Below are 23724 nucleotides of genomic sequence, written 5' to 3' on the forward strand. Positions count from 1 at the left end.
AGAAAGTTCAATATTGCAGTGGAATCTATAAAAAACATGACAAAAATAGCAATAAAACGGAAATATGACGGCGCATTTCCCTTTTTGGTTTTAAACGAAAAACGAGAAAACCATGGTATTTCCGTAATTTCGTTTTTTCGACTGAACAATAAAACAGACTATCAAAATTAACGTACACGGAGCATTTCCGTATTTTCGACTGAACGGTAAAACAGACTATAAAAACGTACATGGACCTATTAGACAGGGATAATAATATTGAGCCGCTGACGTACTTCGTAGCAGTTCAGTGTCACCATGCCAGGGGTGTTGAAATATTAATTGGGGTAATTGGCACGTTTGTTGTCGCGACAACACGGTAATGGGACCGGTTTCAACCTGAGCTAAACTGTAAGCGGTTTATCAGGGAAGACGTGAAGGTGCACGTATAACTTTCACCAGCAACCTCTGTGTCAGACGTCTCTCCTGGTCCGAAGGTAATCTATGCAACAATATCGACTCCTAGATTACGCGTGAGTGAGTGTTGGTGGATACATATTGGTGACGCAGGTTGTGCTTTAATCTGGCGGTGTGTGTAGGTACATCGTGTTAATAATTGATGTTACAGCTGCCGAATTACAGATGTTTTCGGACACCTAACGTTAAAGCTCCTATGTGGACGATTATCATGCAGTGTCACCTCTTAGCCGATATGTAATGCCTTATGTAGCTTGTGAAGAGCAATGATATACAGGAATTCCATCAGAAGGCCTATTTCTCTTTACACCTGCATTTAAAAAGACATTTGACAAAGTATAAAATGATGGAAATCAATAACCTTGGCAAAAACAAAAATCATAGAAACAGAGCTGTAATGATATTATCAATAACAAAGTCCGACATCCACATTCAGTTCATACTTGCTGATTGCGTCGCCTTAGAGAAATACCAAAATGTACAATACTCAGAGCCCATTGGGTCTCTACAGCAGTTACACATGTGTTTTTAATAAGAATAGGTTTGCAATATGTTGTTGTGAGGCAAGGATTGGAAGTTTAGTGCTCAAAAGCTGGCTCAGTTCATCATTTTTTTAATACCCATTAGGTAGCACCTTCCTTCTGCAATGTAAACGTTGTTGAGGCATGCCGTTAGTTAAGTGATTCGTACATGTTCAAGTTTGTTATTGAAGAAAAGAGTGCACATTTGAAGTCTTGTCTTTTTATTTGTTTTCAGGAAAGCAGCTACATTTCCACCATCTCAATGGCCGACGGCAGCGTTCCAAGCTTCAAGGTATTGAAATAAGTTATTCAAATGGATGTTTGGTTTGTAGAATACATGGTTTGCTAAACTTCAATTGGTGTTAGTTCAGCCTGATGTCTGAATGGCGTTATGATTTAAGAGCACATACCCCCAGTAGCTGCTCCAGCTGCAGCATCTTGATGATTCCTTGGCTTCCTGAGACCTAAAAAACCTCCCTGTCGCTCCACATAGAAGATACTCCAGCACTTCTTCTTACCCTCATGGTGCCAGGAGCAGCACTGAAAGGCCCCGAGAGCCACAGTCATCAGACAGTTTTCTTATTGTGACAGTAAACACATGAAAAACGAATCCAGAGGATATTCCAAAAAAATAAAGTCCACTTGCTGTCAATCTGTGTGAGCCTTTTCTAAACCATTTCATTTAGCTCTTGACTTCTTTTTAAACAGAATAACGTCGGTACTGTCACCATTTTTTACGGGAAGGACGCGACCAGCGTCCACTCCTGTACTCCTTGTTCCTCCTGGAGCAGCCTGCTCAGCAGAATCCACTTTCCCGGCTCACGCTAAGTAGCTGGAGCTTTGCTTGTTTTCTGACCCTGAATGCAGCAGACAGCAGGCTCAGGTAGAGATTAAGGTGGACATGTGCAGACACACACACACACAACCACTCAGACACATTGGATTTTGGAGATTGGAGACGAGCATTAGCAGAGAAGACACACTTGTGAAAAAGGAACTTTAAACAATGAAACAAGTATATCAATATGCTTGTGGGCGTTTGATGTAATACTGAAAAAAAATAGAATTACAGAGGAAAAAGAATTTGCATTACTCTGACCTCTTTCACACGGTGTTGTACTGTGGTCGCCCGCCACTTTCCAGTACATCTGGGATTATGGGGCAAACAACTATCTGCACCAGGAGAGAGGGGATAAAGAGCCAGTCTAATCCCAACCAAGTGGAACAGAGAAAGAATCTGAAAGGCAGACCAGGAAAACTCTTTCGAGGAAGGATCAGAATATTCTGTGTAGCCGAACAGCAGGAGGAGGACGCCACTTGTTCTTGATAAATATGACACATAATATTTCTCGACCTGCTGTTACTGCAGCGCCACAAAGGTAGCATGGGGACAAATAAGTGACGCAGAGACTGGGCTGAGATCCAAGCTCCCTCAATGCTAATTTGATGCTATTCTATTCTGTATCTATGGCCTTTGACTTCTAAAAGGGGTAGTTGAGAAAGACAGCTTCACTGCAGATCTAAATAAAGTAGCACTCTGTTTTTCCTGACAGTTCCTTTCTGTTTGTCTTTGTCTCAATCACGTGACTGTGTGAATGTTCTGGTGTCAGGTCACTGTGAACTGTGGGTCATGTTGCTGGCAGCAGTCTCTGAATTAGCCTGTCAGACAGCGACCCCTGCTGGCCAAACACAGATTGCAAAACAATCAGAATAACAGGCACGTTTATTTTTTGCATAGCAGGCACACTAAATTAATTTAAAAAGGGTCGATTTTTTTATTTGGATGGATAGACATCTGTAGAGATGCTGCCAAAGTGTCTGTCTTTCCAGAATGGAGAACTCGGGGACCCCAATGTTTCATGTCCACCTTTTCCTTTAACATCACTATTTTCTCTGCTGTTTTGTCCTGTGACCAGGCAGCTGACCTGGTTATCGAGCTGTCCTCCACTCCAAAGACCAAACAGGACGAGGTCACCTTCGGGAACGACTTCACTGACCACATGCTGACCATAGAGTGGAGTGCGAGTGAGGGCTGGCAGGCTCCGCTCATCAAGCCCTTTGGGAACCTGTCTCTGCACCCGGCCTGTTCGTCACTACACTACGGCATACAGGCAGGAAGCATTCAGACTAATTTTTTATACCTTTTAGCGAAAAGGGATTTGATATGTCCTCTCCTGCTGCTTTCTGTCAGGAGGCTGGCTTAACTGGTCATACTGCTTTTTGGTGCCTGGGTTGGTTGGGGTGGATGTATGAGGAACTCATGACCTCAGTATATCTAAAACCTTGGCTACGGCCCTGATCTCTACCCTCTTCTCTTCTCTTCTCACCAGCTGTTTGAAGGGTTGAAGGCGTTCCGTGGGGACGACAACCAACTGCGTCTCTTCAGACCGATGCTCAACATGAACCGCATGTCCAACACTGCTAAGAGAGCTTGCCTTCCAGTAAGATGGATGTGAAGAATGAGTAGTTCTCCCTCTCCACCTCCTCTCTGCTCATCTCTCTCTCTCTTGCCAACTCCCTCCCTCCTCCAGGCCTTTGATCAGTCAGAGTTGCTGGAGTGCATCAGGCGACTGGTAGAGATCGACCAGGACTGGGTTCCTCACTCAGACTCAGCCAGTCTGTACATCAGACCGACATTTCTTGGCACTGAGGTAAGAAGAATAGCGAGTGGTTGCAGTATATGTGGAGACAGGCGGTTATGTTCTTTTTAATTAGATTACATTTAATATTCATTACTATGTGTTTACATGCCCACGGCAGCAATCTCTGGGTATAAAGAAGCCTGCCAATGCCTTGCTGTATGTGATCTTGTGTCGAGTGGGCTCTTACTTCAACAGTGAGGCAGAAAGTCTGTCCTTGTGGGCCGACCCAAAGTACACACGGGCCTGGAAAGGAGGGACTGGAAACTACAAGATGGGAGGGTGGGTAGGCGCTTACTGCATTCATGTTTTAGTTTTTATTCACTGATAATCAATCATTGCACCTAATTGCGAGCTTTTGACAGTTCTGCCACCCAAAACAACATGACATATTGTTGTGTTAGCACAGTCTTTCACTGAATTCAAACAAATGAAACGTTGGCAAAACATACAACTGTTTGTTGTTTTGGTTTTTCCGCAGAAACTACGGGTGTTCTTTGTTCGCCCAGTATGAAGCAGAGGATCATGGGTGCCAGCAGGTGCTGTGGCTGTACGGGGAGGACCACCAGATCACCGAGGCAGGCACCATGAACATCTTCCTGCACTGGATCGATGAGGATGGAGGTCAGTCACACGACCAGAACCCGCACAAGGCCAATCACAAGCTGTTGTGTTTTGCTGTAGGCGAAAGGGGTCAAAGGGGTTAATGGTTCAACTTCCATATGCACCACAGATGCAAATACTATTCACTCTCACGGTAAGGTTATGAACAGTAATGTGCTTTGGATACAAAACGTTTTACAGATCAGATTGACAGAACAATATCACTATAAGATAATTGCATACAGGATCTCCAGTAATAGCAGTAGGTTTTTTTTAGTAGTTTTACTTTGTTCTATTTATTACTTTATTATTTTACAGAGGAGGAACTTGCAACTCCACCTCTGGATGGCATCATACTCCCAGGTGTAACCCGACAGAGCATCCTGGAACTGACCAGGAAATGGGTGAGAGAGACCAAAACAACCATAAAGGTCAACATGCATGGACGGATATTCCAAAATAGTCATCGCATTTCCTCTGGTCCCTCTGTGCCCAGGGGGAGTTTAAGGTGACAGAGCGCTACCTGACCATGAGCCAGCTGTGCTCTGCTCTGAAGCAGCTGCGGGTCAAAGGCGTATTTGGCTCCGGTACTGCCTGCCTGATCTGTCCCATTGGACACATTGTTTACCAGGGAGAGGTAAGAGAGAGAGAGTGGCAGACACATTGCTTGTATTTAATACAGTCTACCAGTTTACTATTGCATATTTAATTCAATTGGAAAACATTTTCCTCAAACAATTAATTTTTTATCATGTAGCCTAATCTTAATATGAACACAGCCATGGACACTTATTGAAATCAACTGCAGAGTGTACTCGATATTTTTTGTATTTGATGTGTATTATTATGTATGCTTTAAAAGGAATTGTTCGAAATTTTCAAAAGTGCTTTTATTAGCTTTCTTGTACCTCTCTCAGAGAGGTAGGCTGTATCTCTCCAGTAGATATTAAGTTACAGACTACAGCCTGATTAGCTTGGCTTAGCAAAAAAACTTGGAAACAGCTAGCCTAGCTCCATTCAAATGTAAAAATAAATACATTTGTTACATGTATACAGGATTACAGGTTTTCTAGTAACCTCATAGTGACTGCCCCTGGCCTCGAAAATAAAGCATAAAACCATTAAAAACAGCAACTTTACATTTGTACACTTCCTTTTTTGTCGGAATAAACAAAAGAGATGTAATGTGTTGCAAGCTTTAGAGGCGCTGGTAGGCAGACTTTATTACCTTAGGATAGAACCAGGCTAGCTGTTTGCCCTTGTTTCCAGTTTTTATGCTAAGCTAAGCTAAACGGCTGCAGCTAAAACCTCAGTCTTAAACGTTAAGTCTTCCCACTTTGCTCTCTCAAAGTTGGACTTTACGTCTAGAGCCTCCTTTTATTTCAGTTCAATTGTAAAAAAAAAAGTTATGCTATCTTTAATAGATAACATTTTTCATATTAAAAAGAGATTTTACTGTATTACGAAGTACTGCATGTGAATAGTTTTAAACTTTTTACTAGCTTAGTGCTTTGCAGACTGAGGCTGTGGGTCTCTTGTGACCACATGGACAGTTTCAAGTTTCAAGTTGTAAGAACCCTTTGGCTTCTTGCTTAATACCATAATATGTTTACTTTATATTCTCCATGTTCTCATGATTTATATTGCAACAAGTCGATTCTCAGAGCCGATTAAACGATCAAATTTGTTTGTTTTTGTGTGTCTCAGAACTTGCACGTCCCCTGTCAGGATAAAAAGTCACAGTTGGCTTCACGGATAGCAAAGGAACTTACGGATATAAAGGTTGGTAGATGCACAGACACACCGAAGCATGCTTTCATGCACATATACACATATACACACACACACACACACACACACACATCCCACAGATGTTTCTCCCCCTCTCAGTAACAGCTGGTTGAACATCTGTGTTCTTTACACTCCTGTCACCCTCAGGACTCTATTTCCATGTATTAATAGGTAACTTGAATTAAGTATTCAGTGATATGATTGTAGGAGATGGAAGTGCAAGTGACAGCAGTTTTAGTGCCAAATGACAATGCCGAGAACATTTGTACTTTGTCACATCTCTGCCCAATAAAAAAAAAAAAAGAAGTGAAATGAATATAAATGTTTACTCACTAAATTGAAAATATGGTCGAAGAAAGGCACGACCCAACAAAAACTAATATTCCCTCCAAATATGAACTTATCTTGCGTCTCCATAATTGTATTACTGGACTGCTGTCTGAGTGGTTATTATGTAACTCAATGAGATCAAAGTATTAAGTTGTTATTTTTAACAAACCCCCATTGGTCCTCATTGTATATCCACTTCCTGCAAGTACATAATAAGTGAATTATCACATTAGGTAGTGAGTAATGACTTGGTAATATTGTACATAGCCGACAAACACGGCACCTCGACAGCAGTTAGCAGCGCTACAGGTTTAAAGAGATTCATAATGTTCCTTGCTGAAGGCTCAATTTGTGTTAATGAGCGTGTTATGTATCGCCGACTTTCTGTTATTGTGATGTGTAATGAGCCTATTATTAGTAGGGGTGTGATGAGCTTGAATGTGATCCTTATTTTCTCACTTGTACTTGGAAAGGCCCGCATATGGTTGAGATCTCTATCAGACTAAGAAGGTCTCGGTACAGCGTACACCAAATCTTTCCCCCTGTCCAGTCAGGGTTCAGAACTGCAGAACTTTTACTTGTAATGGAGTATTTTTCCATTGTTGTATTAGTGCTTTTACTCAAGAAAAGGATCTGAATGCTTCTTCTGCCAGCGCTTAGAATGCATGACTGAACTGAACACAGTCAAGCTGAATGAACTAGTTAGACTTTTGAATTTCTGATTTACCGGCGTTTTCATAAATCTTTCACAATTAAACGTCAGTGTGCCCTTGCCTAGTTGTTTCTATTGACAAACTGATTATGAATCATAGACTTTGACTGGATTCACACTGGTGGCGCTGCAGACTCACACGTCCAAATGACAGGAGCAGATAGTGTCCTTTGGGTTTCATTTTTTGAATCTTCCTAATCTCCTGAATGTCCTCTAAACACTTTGATCAGTTGACGCGTCTTATCTCTTCAACTCGGGACTTTTGCTTTTGTCTCCCTTTCTCTTGCTCTGTTTACTTTCTGTGCTGCGTCTGTGTTTTTGTTGTTTTGTTTTTCTGGTCAGCCGATTAGCATATCTGCTCTCTCCATCAGCCCGGCCTCGTGTGCATGCGTGATGTGTGTTCTCAATGTGTTAACCACATCTTTACATCCGATAACATCTTCCCTAAGTCGACAGTGCTTCAGAGAGGGGGGGAAGGGAGGAGAGAGAGAGAGAGAGAGAGAGAGAGAGAGAGAGACGGTTGTCGGCCTAATGGTGGAGCGTGGAGAGTTGGAGATAGGGGCAAGACAAACTCCTGAATTCTCTCATTAAGCTCGCTGTAATTGCACAAACCCAATTATTGCCTCAGCCTTTTGTGATCTTCAAAGCCAAGATGCTGCAAATGAAGCCTCGAACAAGTGGGAGAGGAGGAGGAGGAGGAGGAGGAAGAGTTGTGGAGCGGGTGGGGGGGGGGTGTGAAGCTTAATGAACAATAAAATCGACAAAACGCTGGAAAACGCTGCGCTCCTTCCGCAGCGCTGGTAAATCTGTTGACATTTCATTTGGAGGGAAGCAGTGCGGTGTTATCCCCCCACACACACACACACACACACACACACACACGCGCCCTCCTCCTCCCGCCCCTCTTGAGGACAACATTGTGCCACAAACAAACGAGTGGTCTGAGGCAGCAGATGAAAGATGGGTTTACTAAGTCGCCCTGCTGTTCCTCTTTCAAGTTAATTAGAAATCACATTCTTTTGTTTCCCCTTCGCAGGCGCTTATTTACTTTCTCACTTCGACCATTAGAACAAATTTGCAACATGAGACACAAATAATTGGATTTGCCTCTGCGGCTGTCACGGATTGGGGAACATTTTGTTTTGATATTTTTCTTTTTTTTTTATTCTAGTTCCTTTTGCTCTGTTGTGTTGTGTTCCGTCGGTGGCTGAGTTTGCAGATTTGCTCACGGATATTTGATTTCACTTTTTGATTTGTGTTTTGCTCGCAATTAAGCGGCGGCAGGGCGAGAGAAGTTTAGTGCTTAGCGACGTGAGATGTTTGTCCGGCCCCCCCGGAGGACTCTCCTGTTACCTTTTCATCACCTTTGTTCCCTTACAGTATGGACGCACGGCCAGCGACTGGACTTTCCTGGTGTAGCGGTGAAGAGGAAGCGTGAAACACACACAATTAGTGTGTACGAGGAGGTCATACCATTATGCAACATCGAAAGGCTACTGTGCACTCGCATCACTAAGAAAACAACATATAACAATGTATGTGCAATATTTGTAGTTATACTGCAATATGCTGGCTCTGCGGCGAGTGTGTCACACCACTTTGCCCCCTTTTAAGCTTAAATTAATGACAAGCACACAACTGTCCAACATAATTAACAAAAGTAGGCTAATGTCTCATGCAATAGTGCACAATAACTTACAGTAGCTTTTTCCTGCTGCTTTCCAACCAACATCCAGGATACAGCTGTGGCTGGGACTAAACACCAACAAGAGAAAACATATGTGAGATGTTATAGTTACAGAGGATTTCACATCACTTGTGCAAGAGTTACAAAGCATCTACAAGAGGACTTTAACTAATTGAACTAATTCACTAATCTTCTTATGGGTATGGTGTGAAAACATTGTGCTGTCTCAGCGGTGAAATGTTCCTTTTAATTATCAGTTTGCACTATTATATTGTTTCAGAGTTCATGTTTCTAAATTGTAGGCAGTTGCATTGTCAACAAAAACATTTTAAATATTTAGATTCTGCAGCCAGGGCCACTGCAAACATCACCTTTCGGTAAGAGGATCAGAAAAATGTAACGGAAAACTGTAAGTAACATGAAACTTATCCCGTGGAACTTGTTGTTCAGTCAGTGATAGTACTGGACAAATAGTATTCATCAGTCATTCATAAAATATATCTTGTGTGAAATGGCCCAGAGTTTGTGTGAATGCAGGTGATGGATTACAGATCAGTGGTGTCTCGTACTGTAAATGCAACACAAGGGATGTTCCATATTAATACTGTCAGGCTTTATGGTGATTATCATTATATAATGTATTTTGCCCTGTTAGTTAAAACACTATGTTAAAAAGAAAGATATTACTCTGTGACTGTTTGTACTACGTATGTAATGTAGATGTATTGTGGGAAGGAAGGGCGTGGTACTGGTTGGGCTGACCTTCCTTTGTCCTGGTGGGTTGTTACACTCTGATACTTTGTGTTTGTTTAGGCAATGAATATTGTTCTGCTTCCTCAAAATAAAATAGGAATAGGAACTAAACTTGCATTTGGACCAGAGGAACCAGGGGCTACGTTTATCTCCTGCGTGATAGTTCCAGGTGCAATAAAAGTCCCGACTCAAAGAGGTGTACTTTCCAAAGGTCCGGGACCTTTAAGGGTGAGCCAGGCTCTGCAGAGCATCTCCACAATCCTTAATGATGCTGAGGAGTGCAAGTGTTTTCCTGCCACCCTACACACACACACACACACACACACTAGAGAACCTGGAACAGAACCAAAGCCATCAGCATAATGGAGCCATAACAGAAAGCCATCAAACCGGAGAGCCCTTGGCTGTTTTGCTCTGCACACGCACACACACATGCGACATAATTCAAGATACACTGTACTAGTTTGAAAATGAAAACTCAGGACGCTGTGTCCACTCCTAAATTCATGCCTCATTAACTGAGGTCCTGTCTGTGTTTCTGCCTCTGTGCGTTCAATGGATGTCCATATGTGTGTGTTTGTATGTGTGTGATGTGTGTGTGTGTGTGTGTGTGTGTGCAAGGGGGTGCCCGGTTTCGTGCTGGATGATTTTTGGCTCTTTGTGAAGACAGCTCATTTTGGCACGAGCTCTTTTCTTGTGTGCAGTGGCACAGCTGGTGTAGAACACGCACCGTGCGCGCGCGCGCGCACACACACATACACATACACACACACACACACACACACACACATATAGTACACGCGCAAAACAGATAGGCCTACTTCAAAATGCCAAACACCATCCAGCCAGCTTAATCTAGGCCACTGGTAAAAGTACCACAGCATGTATCATCACGTCTGGATTCCTTTCCTTTCTTCTGTTTGCTTTTCCTTGCAATGAAATGCCCACAACGGTTTGTTTAATGATCATCAGCTATAAATCAATCTCTGCGCGCCATCATTCGCCCACAGGGATCATTAAAATGACGTCTAATCTAATGTAAATGACATCTAGACAGGTGAGGACACGTTGCATGATTTTAAGGGCTTGTTGAACGTTCTACTAAAACCATTCCAGGAGCACTAAACAGCAAATATGAGTTGCTCATGAGGCTCCGAGGCAATAATTCATAACCATGTCAAAGTGTTAAAGTAACTCTGATGGGGTGAAGTAATGGAGACACTGGCATTGAGCTGATTTAACACAGTCAGAGGTTACACTCTGATCCATCTTTGGCACATTTACCATAGTAGTAGTGATATCATATTGTATTGAATTCTTTGGTTTAGACTCTTTTCCTGCCATCGTCATGATTTGGCCATTACGATGTTGGCTGGAGGAAAAACACAGATCACCTCAGAGTAGTGGGCTGACTTTTTTTTGGGGGGGGGGTACTTGCGGTGTCGGTAGCTGTTGCCAATGCTGGAAGAGCAACTTTTTTTTGCAGGATAGTTACGGGCATTCAAGGATTCAACACGCTCACTGTGCACCCCTTGGGTTCTCTATCAGGTGTGTAAATGTCTGGCCACTGCGTCAGAAAGTATAGGGTCAACAAATCAGGTCACTAGAGAGTGAGCGACTGTACATATTCAGAGAAACTATGTTCATCAGCCTTTGTTACAACAAGCCAACACAACTTTAGGAATTATACTGCCTCCAGATTCGTGCCGCCCACAAAATTGCGTCACTGTCCTTACAAACAGAAAATGGGTCTGTTGTTCACCCCCATAAATACAAGACATTGGCTTACATTCAACTCACCAGATTTACCTAATAAACTGGTAACTCATTTTAATAGGGCTATGGAGAACAGCCAACCTTTGTACCAACATAAAACTGGTTTTTCATCTGATTACGGGACAGTACATTCACACTATGTATCAAGAGAAACACATTTATTGCCTCCCCCCCTTAATCCTGATGGTCCTGTATCACATGGACAGTTTGATCTCATGGGCCCAGTATTACTGAATCTGTCTTAACATGGTGATTTAAAGCCTTTATAATGTGCACTGTATGTCTCATGGTTGTTTTCTTTGTTCCGTCTCTCATACATACACATCCAATCATATATATAAATGTATATCAGTTTAATTCATTAAGCTTTATTGGCCTAATAGTCCAGTATACATTGCCAAAGTATATCTCTCCCTCCATCTCTCTGAGCTTGTGGTATTCTTCCCTCCAGCTCCTCCATCTCTTTTATTCTTTTCTCTCACTCACAGAAAGCAGGGACCCCGGCAGGCCGCTCCCATTCAGCCGGAGGACGCCGATGATGTTTTAATTGTCACTTCTTGTTAAGGCGGCCTTGACATTCACGCGGGGACAGAGGGGAGGCAGTCGGCGTAATCAGAGGAAATGGAGAGAAAGAGAGAGAGGGGAGGAGGAAGAGAGAGCGCGAGAGAGAGAGAGAGAGAGAGAGGGAGATGGCACCCGTTCAGCTGCTAAGAGTGGTGTTTGGCTCTGAGCAGTGTGCCTCCTTCCCTCTCTTCCCTCTCTCTCACCCCGCCGGGGCATGATCTGATTTGACAAGCGCAACGCTGTCATCTTGAGTTTGTCCAATTTGAAATTCTAATTAATGAACTCGGCGCCACTTTGTGTTTTTGTCGTTGTTGTTGTGCTCTCCCTCCTCTCCTCCTTCCTTCCCAGGCCAGTTTGTCTTCTATTTGTCTTTTCTTTACCCTTCCCTCGGTCCTCAAGTCTTCTTCGGAGGCGGTGTGACTGCAGGGGCCGCTCTGGGTGAGATTGTGGTCTCACACCATAACAGATGATATCAGTGGCTCTGGGTCACCCAATTAGAATCAAACTGTGTTTTGTGTGTTCTGTGAGTGTAGTGCATTTATATGTGTGTGTGTGTGTGTGTGTGTGTGTCTACGTGTTCTGTTTCTATCAGAATCCCTAATGAGGAGGCAGAGAGGGGAGCGATAGCCGCTGATGCTGAAGGGCAGAGTAGTGGTCAGTCTCTCTTTCCAGAACTTCACACGTTTACTGAATACAGTCACGCATACGCACGCTGCATTTGAGCGCAAGAAATCAACACGTGTCCAGAAAGTTTGTCACTCAGAAACTCAAGTCGAGTCTGGAAAAACCTCACAAGGAACACGCAGACATAAGACCAGGAAAACCCAGAGATCCACGGTACCATGTATGGAAATACAAAGGGAGGGGAATCAAAAGAAAAAGTGTCTCAGGAAGGTGTTGGGCCACCACTAGCCTCCAAAACCAACCCTGTGTCCTAGAAATGAATGAGGACATGTTTTTTCATCAGCATTGCCTGCAAAATGTTCTCACTCAACGTGTCTGCAAAACATTCACTGACAAGATTGCACAATTGTTCACCATATTATATCCACTCTTGCAATATAATATCCACTTGCAGCTAACAAGATTCAACTTGAAAAACTGAAAAAGGCAACAGTGACTCGAAGTGTTTTCCTGCACTTTGAACACCGGCCAACCGAACCCAACCACGTCCCATCGACTTCTGTATGGTACAACAACAGGAAAAGAATTGCGGGTGAACATCCAGGCAGCAACTGGAGCAATGGGGAAGCAACTTACTTGTACATTAATGTAGTGTTTAGGAGACAGGGTTGCCTGATCAGCTCCAAGTCTCTGGAAGTCAACTAGAGAAATCTTACAAAAGACATTTCCCTCATTTAGTGTTGTGATGGCATCATTTTAATTGTCGTCACACAATTCATCGACTCCCTCGCAGGCTGCGTGGATGCATGTGCGCGTGTTGTGTCTCCCCCTCCTTCCTTGTTCCTTTACTTTGCCAGAAGAACCTTTTTGGGGTCAAGCCGTCTCCTACGCTGCACAACCCCCGTTCAACTGAAATCAAAGGGGAGTCAGGTCTTTCTTCATCAGCAGGTGGTGCTAGCAGCCTACAAACCATAGAGCGCAACTAAGCTCTGCTTTAGGAATAGGGTGGGTGGGTGGGGGGGGGCAGGGAGATAGAAAGAGAAAAAGGGGAGAGGGAGTTTTTGGAGGCCTGCCAATCATGATGAAAAACCACTGCAGAACTAATCTATTTCCACGCCCGTCCTAATCCACCAACACAACGGTGGCATCATTTAATCACAAAATCATCACCACCATCACCATCGCCATCACCATCATCCTCTTCCTCTCCCCCCCCCCCCCCCAGCTGCATTAATTTTTTTTTGTAAATAAGAGCTTGTGATTAAGAGTAGATTAGCGCGCGCGCCTTCAGACGGACAGACAGACCGTGATGGGTTTTGTTAACACGAGAGTAACACTGGGTGTCAGTTGTGTGTGTCTGACACTACATCAACATTATCCCCCTGCCGCTCATGTTATCGTTCTTGGCTTAGAGTTTTAGGGGACTTTTTAACAGCAGCGCTGCTTAAGAGCTTAGAGTAAATGGATGGATGGATGGATAGATGGACGGATGAAGATCAGGCGTACACACATGCACAGAGAGATCAGTGTCACTCACGCGGCTTCAGAGCCAAAGCCTGATTTGCTTTGTGGTAAAAGCTGTTTTATTTCTCGTCAGTGTTGTAATGGAGACGCTCCGCTGTCACGCGGCACTTGAAGTCTCATTTTGTACCGAGGGCGAGAAAAATCTGCCATTTTGCTGCTTCGGTATTCACCTCAGTCTGCACTAATTGCATCTGATTTTATTTGACATCATTTTTCTGATGGTCAGGTTTTTGTGGTTGAACGCAGTAAAGCAAAGGAGTTAAAGATGTGACATGCACATTTATTATATATATTTGGATCATGGTTTTTGTCTTTGTAATTAAAGGATGATAGTCAAAAAAAGTGTTGGTTTTCTTAACCTTTTACCTCTTCCAAACCCTAGAAGGTCAGTTAGCACATTTTAGGGACTGTATGCAAATTATTAGAGGGTGTAGGAAACAGAGAGAGATGTTTTATTTATTCATTTTTTGCTGAAGGGAAGAGGAGTAAAATAAAGAATGTCTAAAATATACAGTAGATAGGATGCATCCTTTTGTTATGTTTGACATTATTTGGGGAAATTGCTGATATCTATGTCTATGTGAAAATGATATACCTTTAACATACTACGGTTTAAATTAAAGCACAGCATATGTTTTTCTTTCTGCACCTTTGTGGGAAGGGTGATGCAATTTTTCTGAGTCAAGGATCCAAAGTAAAGGGTCTTTGAAAAGTGTAACATAATTTTCCGCCCCTCCTCCCCGCCCTGATCGTTTTCATACAGTCTCATACTTGCTCAAGATTAATGCCTTCTTCTTTTTTTCGTGCCATAAAGCAACCGAGCAGATTTTTCAAATAAAATTAGACGAGATGACTCACAACATAAGATGCAGAGTGGAGGCTGCCAATCTTCTTGCCAACGCTTTTTGTTCATGATCATTCTAACAATGTATGAAAATTGAAATGGAAATGATTTTATTTTTAGATAAACAAAGCACGGTTAGTATTAAAACCTCTCCGTGCTTTCGCTTTCACTCCCTGTGGGTGAAGCATGTACTTTATTCGCAGGTGGGCACATTTTGTCTCGGAATGCAGGACACCTACTTATTATTCAGTGGTGTGCTGAATATTCCAGTGTGTGTGTGTGTGTGTGTGTGTGTGTATCAAAAGGAGACGTCGGTCCTGACGGTGAGTAATGTTCTCCAGGCCTGGCGGCTGGCAATGCTCTGTCTCCCTGCAGGTGGGAGTGAGTCACACACACACACACACACACACTCTAACACGCACAAGCAGTGCCACCCGTTTCATGCTGACCACCTCGTTGTGCCAGCCCAGCAACCATGGCGGCCAACTGGCCAATGAACAACTCTGTCTGTCTGTCTGCAGAGCAACAGCACATACCACCACAGCAGCTAGAGAGAGGTTCTCTCTCTCTGATTCTGTTTCTCTCTCTCTCTAATACACACACACACACACACACACACACACACACACACACACACATAGTCATTCTCTCTCATTACTCACACAAGTCTGACACATCCCTGTCAAATGCCAACTCACATTAAGGTGGAGAGAAGGTACCTTTCTCTACTGTGTTTATTCGGTCCCCCCTTCTTTATATTTGTTTCTTCTCGAAAGTCAAATCCAAGCTGCTCTACTGTACAAGTTTTAAACGCAAATGGCATTAAATCAAGGCATTATTGCAAAAGAAAGAATAACATACATATCCCGTTGTGGCTTCTACAGTCGCAAAACAGTGCAGTTACATGTATACTTTTAGGATTTTTAATTGATTATTGAGTCTTATTCCTTGAAGTAGTTTATTGTTATTCTTCTACTCATTGCTTTAATTAGAATGATTTGTCGATGCACTGAATATGGGTTATTCATAGGAATATAGAGACCTGGCTGCAAAATCCATCAATGCATTTTACATAATACTCTTGACATCAGTGACTACATAATTTCCCCTCTTTGCTCTTTCTCTCTCCATCGTTTAGTTTTCTCCTATTACTATATATTTTCATGCTTTTGTCTGTGTATTGTAGGTTTTTGCTGACCTATATAACGTGGCCTTATGTCTGGATGTAGTCCAAATGTCCTTCAGGATGTTGGTTAAAACCAAAGTCTTTGCAGGTTGACTGTAACACTGCGTGATTGTCCCGTACTGACTTCCACTTTAACGGTACAGGCCTCACAAATCATCCACATCATAACACTTATCTGATGGGTCTATCCATCAACTGCAAGTCCTGCATTAACAAAGAACTGTGCAAATGTGTGTGTGTGTGTGTGTGTGTGTGTGTGTGTGTGTGTGTGTGTGTTGGAGAGACTGCTGTGTGTGTGTGTGTGACACCCTTTTCCATCATTTGCTAATCAGATATCATAATTTGCTCCAGCAGATTATTGAAATATGTCTGCCAGTATTTGTATCACTCCAAATTGAGTAAGTGACGATGTGACAGGCATGGATAACCCACCAGACGTGGCTCTGTGTGTGTGTGTGTGTGTGTTTGTGTGTGTGTGTGTGTGTGTGTTTGTGTGGCTCTGTGTGTGTGTGTGTGTGTAAGTGTCCTTTAATGATGTTCTGTGGAATCGGCGATGTATGGTTGCCTCTGAGCGCAGATAAAAGTAGTTAAACACAGTAATTGCCATTTACTCTCAGCTGGGCTCGCATTCCCATGGGAGAGCACAGCGCTCAGTGGGTACCACACACACACACACACACACACACACATGCACATAAACACACACTCTTATATTAGAGGATTTTTAATTTTCAGCAGCATGTCTTCTGTCCTGGTTCTGTAAGGGTTTGTCCTGAACGTATATATGCCGCTGCCACACCACTGCGTGTGTGTCCATCTGTGTCCACAGTTGAGGTCTCGCAACCATCATCAATATTACACTCTGCCCGGGGGCAGCTGAAGGTTTCTGGTTTGCTTTACTCCTCGCTCTCTTTTCTCCCTCTACCACCTCCAAATAAGGGTGGAGGTTTATTCTCAGTTGTTTTTCCACAAATCAGGTTTTTTTTCTATTTTAATATCAAGCCTGTTTGTTGACTTTTGCTGCATATTAAAGACAGCTCTGACGTAGAACATTCCTCTGTTTGTGTGTGTGTATGAGCGAGAGAGAGAGAGAGAAAGAGAGAGAGAGAGAAAGAGGTGTGTTTCCTGATGTATAAATTAAGAGCACATAACTTCTCCTCCAGGTCACTGAAACAACAGAGCCTTCACCCGCCTGCCAAATATGAATGTGGGGTGCAGAGAGGGACATAAATGACCCATTGTGTGTGATTGTGTGTGTGTGTATGTTAGCCAGTTAACCTGTGGTCATTTACATGTGTCAATACAAACGTGTGTGTGCAGGGTGTATGTGTTCCTGCATGTGTTTGAGCATGTGTTTTTATAAAGTGTGTGTGTGTGTGTGTGTGTGTGTGTGTGTGTGTGTGTGTGTGTGTGTGTGGTGGGCCTGACTGGGTTTCTCAGTATGTGTGATTAGGTGATCGCTGCTTTATATTCCCCACAGAGGAATAAAGAGAGTATTTCCCCTGAAAAAACAACGGTGCACAAAGGGTCCTTTGACAAGGCAGTGTGTGTGTGTGTGTGTGTGTGTGTGTTCGAGCAGAGTGGGGGGGAGGTTGGCGGTGCTGGTCTTGGACCCTCTGAACTCCCCTCAGCTGTGACCCACGTGCTTGCGAGGCTTGACAATGACTCGTATGTGTACGCAAAGACAAGATTACTCGGGCAAGGCGCAGCTCTATTCTCACACCGGCGGACATTTTAATGACGTTTAATTGCCGTTTGGAAGTTCAGTGCGTCTGTGTTGACCCCGCTGTTGTGCACGCATTCTCTCAGTCAGCTTCTTCCTACATTTCCCAGAATCCTCTTTAAAAAAAACAAAGAACGTACTAGGAATGTTCAGAACTTTCAGCTGTGAGTTTCTCCCCGTGGTTTGAGAAGCCAATAACAATGATGATAAATCACTTGAAAGAAAGGCAGAACATGACTCACATGCCATAACTTATTTTTTACCATATAAGGCTACTGTATAGAGTATATTTGGTAAATGTATGCATTCTAATCGAGGGGTGACAAGCTATTCTGTCTATTTCGAAAATAGAAATCGCACATGATTTCATCGAAAGCCCAGACATCCCAGCATGCATTTGTGGATCTGTAAGGAGCTGGAGACCGAGGAAAAAGTCACAAAACTCCACACAAAAAAATGTAACCTGTGATGCAATATTGTCTAAATTTGATTTGTATGTGTGCAGTTTGGAACACGCCTTCATGAGTATCCAAAACGACGCACAGATCGGTGTGGATATGCATATTTCAGGTTTACAGATCATGTAACACACATTTAGGACCATTTCGAGATTGATTTTAACTCCCTCTTTTCCATCTGTTTCACAGATATTGTCAATAGAATCCCTTTTCAGGACGACCCTGACCATGACCATGTAAAAATGATAGTAACGCTACTGTCTCACTCCAAAATGTATTGACAAGCTGGCCGCCCTGTTTACCAGGTGTCAGAAATCGAACTCCAAATCATTGTCTCATTTGTTGGAGATGTTATCCTCCTCTTCGCTGAGACACCACCATGGCAATTACAGTAACGGGCATATTTCTACATCCCAATCTCGACTAATGCAGGCTTAAACATTGCATGGATGACATCTCATTCTCACGAGACACACGGAAGTGTTCTTTCTCTCCTCTCTTCTTTCATCCTTTCTCTCTCTCTCTGCCTCCCTCACCTCGCTGTCAAGGTATAATGCCATGTTGCACCAGTGTCACCAAGTGTTAATACCATAGCTGTCATCACAAAATCCCCGCGTCTCCTGCCCCGGCCCCTCCCCGCGCCCTTTATTCATCTATATCTCCTTTCACATCAAAGGTTACTGCACCTCCATCCCTCCCCCTTCGAGAAAGACAACGATTAGTAAAAAGGTAGGCAGACCGACTGACAAATAGACAAATATATAGATGGATGCTTTCCATTTCCCCCCGGAGATCAACGCTTTACCGCACACAGGCAGGCACACAGGGGGATTATTTGGGAAAATTCCAGGGCATTTGTTCCAGAGTGGCACCGCGGGCCTCCGAAACACTGGCGATTCAGCTAATGTCACTGTGTGAAAGCATCAATCTATCCACAAAACCCTACTTTGTAGGTCAAAAGGCTTTCAGCGTCGCAGCAAAAGACGGAGGGGGGGGAAAAAAACAAAACAACAACGCCGCCACATTTCACCAGTATGTGAGAGAAAGAGGCCTCGAGTGAGACTGAAAAGAGAAAATTGTTACCATTACCTTGGAAAGGCAAAGAAAGTACAGAATAGAAGAAAGAGAAAATTCTCCATGAGAAGGAATAATCAAGATGGTTATCTTTCTGCCAGATGCCGTTGCTCCCTTGCATTATCAAAATTGATCGCGCCTATAATTTAACAGGGGTAGATACTGGAAAATAAATAGGTACACATCAAACACTGTGATATTGTTGCTGTTAAGTGGCTTTTTTTCTTCTTTGTTTTGTGCTGTAGAGCGATGCCATTCTGCAGGTGTTTTTTGTGTGACTTCAGCTGGCGAAGGGGACTCATGGACCTGATCACGATCACATAACCCTTCTTTTGTGTATGTATGTTGCACTTGCCTGTAATTCGGTCAGAAGACAAGTTTACAGACATGCATATTGACCTCCTTCACATGTAGTCTTCGCAATGCTGTACAGACCATGGTTGTATTTAAAAACGTGCCTTTTGAGCTGCAAATCACCAAGTCAATACCACAGAGTACTGTTATCTGTCATCATACATCTCCTTTTTCCTGTAGATTTGACTGGTGTGTCAAATTGCAAACATGTAAGCTATTGGCGTGCAAAGCAAGGGGAAGTTTTCGTACCTCCATGGCGGCGTAATTGTACCTGCCATTCATTTTGAATCAACAAAGAGAAGAGAACCTGAAGGTGCACCATCTCGCAGAGAAGGGAGTAGGAAGGAGACATGGCAAAGTGAAAATCAAGCAAAAAAACAAATGACACACGCATGAGCCCGCGTACAAACACGCACCTCTCTGCCCTCCAGAGGTACACTATCTGCAGCAGGAAGTCCCATGCAGACACTTCCCGTTGGTCCCCGGGAACAATGGCCATTGTCGCCGCAGTCCGCACCACTCCGATACGCCGTGACCTCACCTCCGCGCGTCTCAGCTGACAATAAATCCTCCACCTTTAAACAGAACAAGCGACGATAGATTAACAAGGTGACGGCGCCAAAAGCACAAGAAAAACAGCTACGGGGTTAAAAATGGTCAAACGTGTAAGATGGAGGCATAAACCGCAAACAGGATGAATTGCACGGTCGCTTGTTCTCACATTCTATTTTGTGATGTTTTTGTTTTTCTAAAATGTTACAATTGTTCATGTTGTTTCCAACTTGGCTGCAAACGCCCGGCGCCAAACTCCTGCACAGACAAGGCAGACAGACAATGGAGTCAGTGGAGCTCGCAAAACGCTGAGCAGAGATGTTTCAAATAACTTGCACATCTAGCAGGAGCTTTAGAAGTATCTTCTCCTGCTGCTCCACATCGCTGCCGCTAAGAGGGAAAAGTCACACACAGTCTTTCACACCATGTCACACTGGTTGCAGACACCATGCCACCGTGCAATTGACCAGTTTATTTAAGCAGACTTTTAGCTGACAGACATGATGCTGCTGATTGCTGGTTGATGGGATTATGGGCCGTGACAGCGAGGCACTGGCTGTACTATGTGGAGCATCTAACAGACAAACTTGACATAAAATAGTTCCGACATGAAAGTACTCACAACGAGGTCTGTGGATCATCTTGAGCAACTTGCTCATGATTTCTGGAAAGAGACGTGGCTGTTGAGTTTTTCGAATCCCAATATACTGCCTTAGGTCTTGGATAAAGTTTGTTTCTTCAAGAACACCAGCATGCACATGGAGCCTGTTTTGCCAAATTGAAGTATCTCACAGCTGGGATGCCTTTCTCAGTCAGCATTGCAGCCCAAGCTGTATAGTAGGAGGTGAGAATGTTAAGCGTGAAAAGCAAAAGTAGTCAGGATGGCATTGTTGGCCTAAAAATGGGGGTCATGGGTCAAATTTTGGAGTCATGCCCATGTCTCAATGAAGAACTGGAGAGCTGCTGAAACCAGCTGGTGTTTCCCAGAAACAAACCTCAGTTATATGGAATATGATCGTGATGAAGTGAGTTCACGTGGAGCTTGCACACGTGTAGCCACACAGGAAGGAATGAACCAGACGTAACACATTCACTCCCCCAGACAATCCAGGTATTCAAACTCCTGTGCTGCAGCATGAAATAGAAAGCATAACATAGTATATCTCCATAACATATTGAGAGAGAGACAGAGAGAAAGAAGGAGCATTGTGTTCATCAATCAGCTGATGACAGAGCTCCAGTGGCCTTCATAGCAGTGGGAAATAATGGAACTCAACCAAGCTCCCTTACCTTATGTTTAGTGGGATCCTCAAGGGTGTTAGAAAAAGGGTTCCAACATTCAACAGTGCTTTTTTTTCACTGTGACACAGTGGGCGTGTGTGGACATGTGTATGTGTGCATGTGTGTGTTTCAGCATCCCTCCATCCCCATCTGTACAGAGCAGATGCCGTCAGGATGCTTCTGGGGATTAAACGCCTCTCTCACACACAATCTGCCTCCCCCACCACCCATCCACATCTTCTTCACCTTTCCACCTCCTTCCATTTCTCCCTCTCATTCTCTCTCTGTCTCTCATTATTTCATCGCACCGTCTCTCTCATCTGTCTCCATCTTTTTACATATTTTCAAAGTCGCAAATTCACAATTGTTGTGCGCCACCACATTCGCTCGATGTCGGAAACCAATGCCGTGTAGTGTGCACAAGGTGTGTGTTTGAATGTGGACCAAGTCAGTCCAACTGGACTCTGCTACATGGGTTACTGTGGACCATGTGGACTGTGATGCTGACTGAATTTGCACTAATCCATATTTCTGTGTCAACAACGGGTTAAATGACTGATGTGTCATGTGAAAGATGGAGCGTTGCTGTTTGTTATTCATGGCAGACAGATGAAGTTAGCGGCTAGCTAGCTTTTAGCTGCTAAAGAGCGGGTTACAGCATACGGGAGCTGGTGGAGAGCAAAACAGCTCTAGAAAGATTGAGTATTGTGGATTACGTACATTGTCGGGTGGACTCAAAAGGAATGCTTGTATAGTTCTCCATGTCCACTTGGTGTTGGCTTAATACGGCGATATGTCGATGCTGTGGTAGCAGCTTGTTCTGCTGCCCCCAAGTGGACAAAAATAGATCAATGCTGCTTTAAATTTGAAACCTCCCATGTCTACTTTTGCTTTAGTTTTAGTTTTGCTTTAGTTTTAGTTTTGCTTTTGTTTTGCGCGATCGTCCAGAGAATTCCATCCCGTTATGTCTGAGTCGACGTGGAGTTCATAAGCACTTTATCAAATCTGGATCCAGAATCAAATCTGCTTTTCAAAGAATCCTTTCAAATCCTCTCAGTACGACAAAATGCAACATAAGTAATTGGCAACTAAAACTCAATACACATTTGTGTACAATGTACAATGTCAATACATTGAAATATTCAGTTGTTTTTAAATATACTGCATGAAAATTACATATTTGCTATTTAGCTATTTAGCTCTTTCAAAAAAAAAAAGCTATTTTACAAACCCAACAGAAATATAACAAGTGTTACATTTTTCTGGGCTCAGTAACTGCAGCCAAAATGTTCTCACTGTCTTCACCCTTTCAAATATCCCTCGCAGTCTCTGGATCCAACAGCGGCTCCACAAATGTTTGTCATCCGAGCCTCCTCGTATACGGGCGATTAAATAAAACCAGAATAAACACACTTAATGTGAAGATTTGAAAGGTTTAGCGTGTGGACATGACTTGTTTTTTTTACGTGTGAAAACATGATGTTTGTGAGGGAAAACTCTGCGTGACAAAAAAAAAAGGAAGTAAATCTTGTTCATGTGTGTGTGTGTGTGTGTGTGTGTGAACATGGCTCGAGGGGTGAGTGAGTTTTATCCTACTGTCAGAGAGAATGTGTCAGATTTCGACTCCTTTGTTCCTTGTCGCCGAGCCTTGTCGTTACGTCTGTCCGTGTGTGTGTGTGTGTGTTTGCCTGCCATCCCTGTCGGCTTTAGTTATTAGTCACTGGCTCTGTCGAGAGGCGCCTTTTTTTTTTTTTCCCCCCTCCAAATAGTTTTGAAGTCATAAATCCATAAGCAGACAGATGTAAGCTGGCGACCAAATACAGATATATATTAGGCATTCCCCTGGATCCAGCAAGCTGCTTGATGGGACATAAATGCAATCGTATCCTTTCTCCCAAATCCCTCAGAGCTTTCACATTCTCCCTTCACCACTGCTCATAGACTATTAAGATACAGATGCTCTTGCTGTACACACTCAGCCGGTTGAGATAATTCTCACGGATACCATATGTCTTCCCTTAAATCACGATACACATGCGTCTTCTCTGAAGTGCTGATAAGACATTTGAGAGGAATCTATAGCGAGCATTGTGGTCCAAAAGCGTCGTGTGGGCTGCAGCGCTGGACCGCCTGCAAAGGAAAAGCAAAGTGAAAGAGACAAACTGAGTGAGCACATTTTGAAAGAGGTTAGTCAGAGTAGCACGATACTTTTTTTTGGTTTTGGAGGTAATCCGTCAGTGTGTGAGAACGGGAAACAGACAGGTTACATCCT

The 23724-nt window shown here is 43.4% G+C and overlaps 1 protein-coding gene across 4 annotated transcripts; it reads left to right on the forward strand.

Moving 5' to 3' along the window:
- Positions 1-233: 233 nt before the first annotated feature.
- Positions 234-10089, forward strand: bcat1 (branched chain amino-acid transaminase 1, cytosolic). Of its 4 annotated transcripts, XM_031865629.1 has the most exons (11): positions 234-476; positions 1213-1269; positions 2894-3088; positions 3308-3418; positions 3509-3628; positions 3738-3898; positions 4098-4240; positions 4538-4623; positions 4716-4856; positions 5927-6001; positions 8433-10089. In XM_031865629.1, the coding sequence occupies exons 2-11, from the start codon at positions 1240-1242 to the stop codon at positions 8469-8471; spliced, it is 1101 nt and encodes a 366-aa protein (XP_031721489.1). In that variant the 5' UTR covers positions 234-476; positions 1213-1239; the 3' UTR covers positions 8472-10089. The 4 variants fall into 4 exon arrangements, with proteins under 4 accessions (XP_031721489.1, XP_031721487.1, XP_031721488.1 ...); XM_031865627.1 differs by lacking the exon at positions 8433-10089 and having other exon boundaries at positions 5927-7500; XM_031865628.1 differs by lacking the exons at positions 234-476; positions 1213-1269 and having other exon boundaries at positions 2278-3088.
- Positions 10090-23724: the final 13635 nt, after the last annotated feature.

Source organism: Anarrhichthys ocellatus, unplaced genomic scaffold (genome assembly GCF_004355925.1).
Source record: "Anarrhichthys ocellatus isolate YVR2014 unplaced genomic scaffold, GSC_Weel_1.0 scaffold33, whole genome shotgun sequence".
NCBI lineage: Eukaryota > Metazoa > Chordata > Actinopteri > Perciformes > Anarhichadidae > Anarrhichthys > Anarrhichthys ocellatus.

Excerpts from the sequence above, each read along its gene's own strand:
- bcat1 (XM_031865626.1), top strand. The coding sequence starts at position 2,837 with ATGTCCACCTTTTCCTTTAACATCACTATTTTCTCTGCTGTTTTGTCC. Across the intron at positions 3,089-3,307 it reads CACTACACTACGGCATACAG|CTGTTTGAAGGGTTGAAGGC; the intron begins GCAGGAAGCATT and ends TCTTCTCACCAG. Across the intron at positions 4,624-4,715 it reads TGGAACTGACCAGGAAATGG|GGGGAGTTTAAGGTGACAGA; the intron begins GTGAGAGAGACC and ends CTCTGTGCCCAG.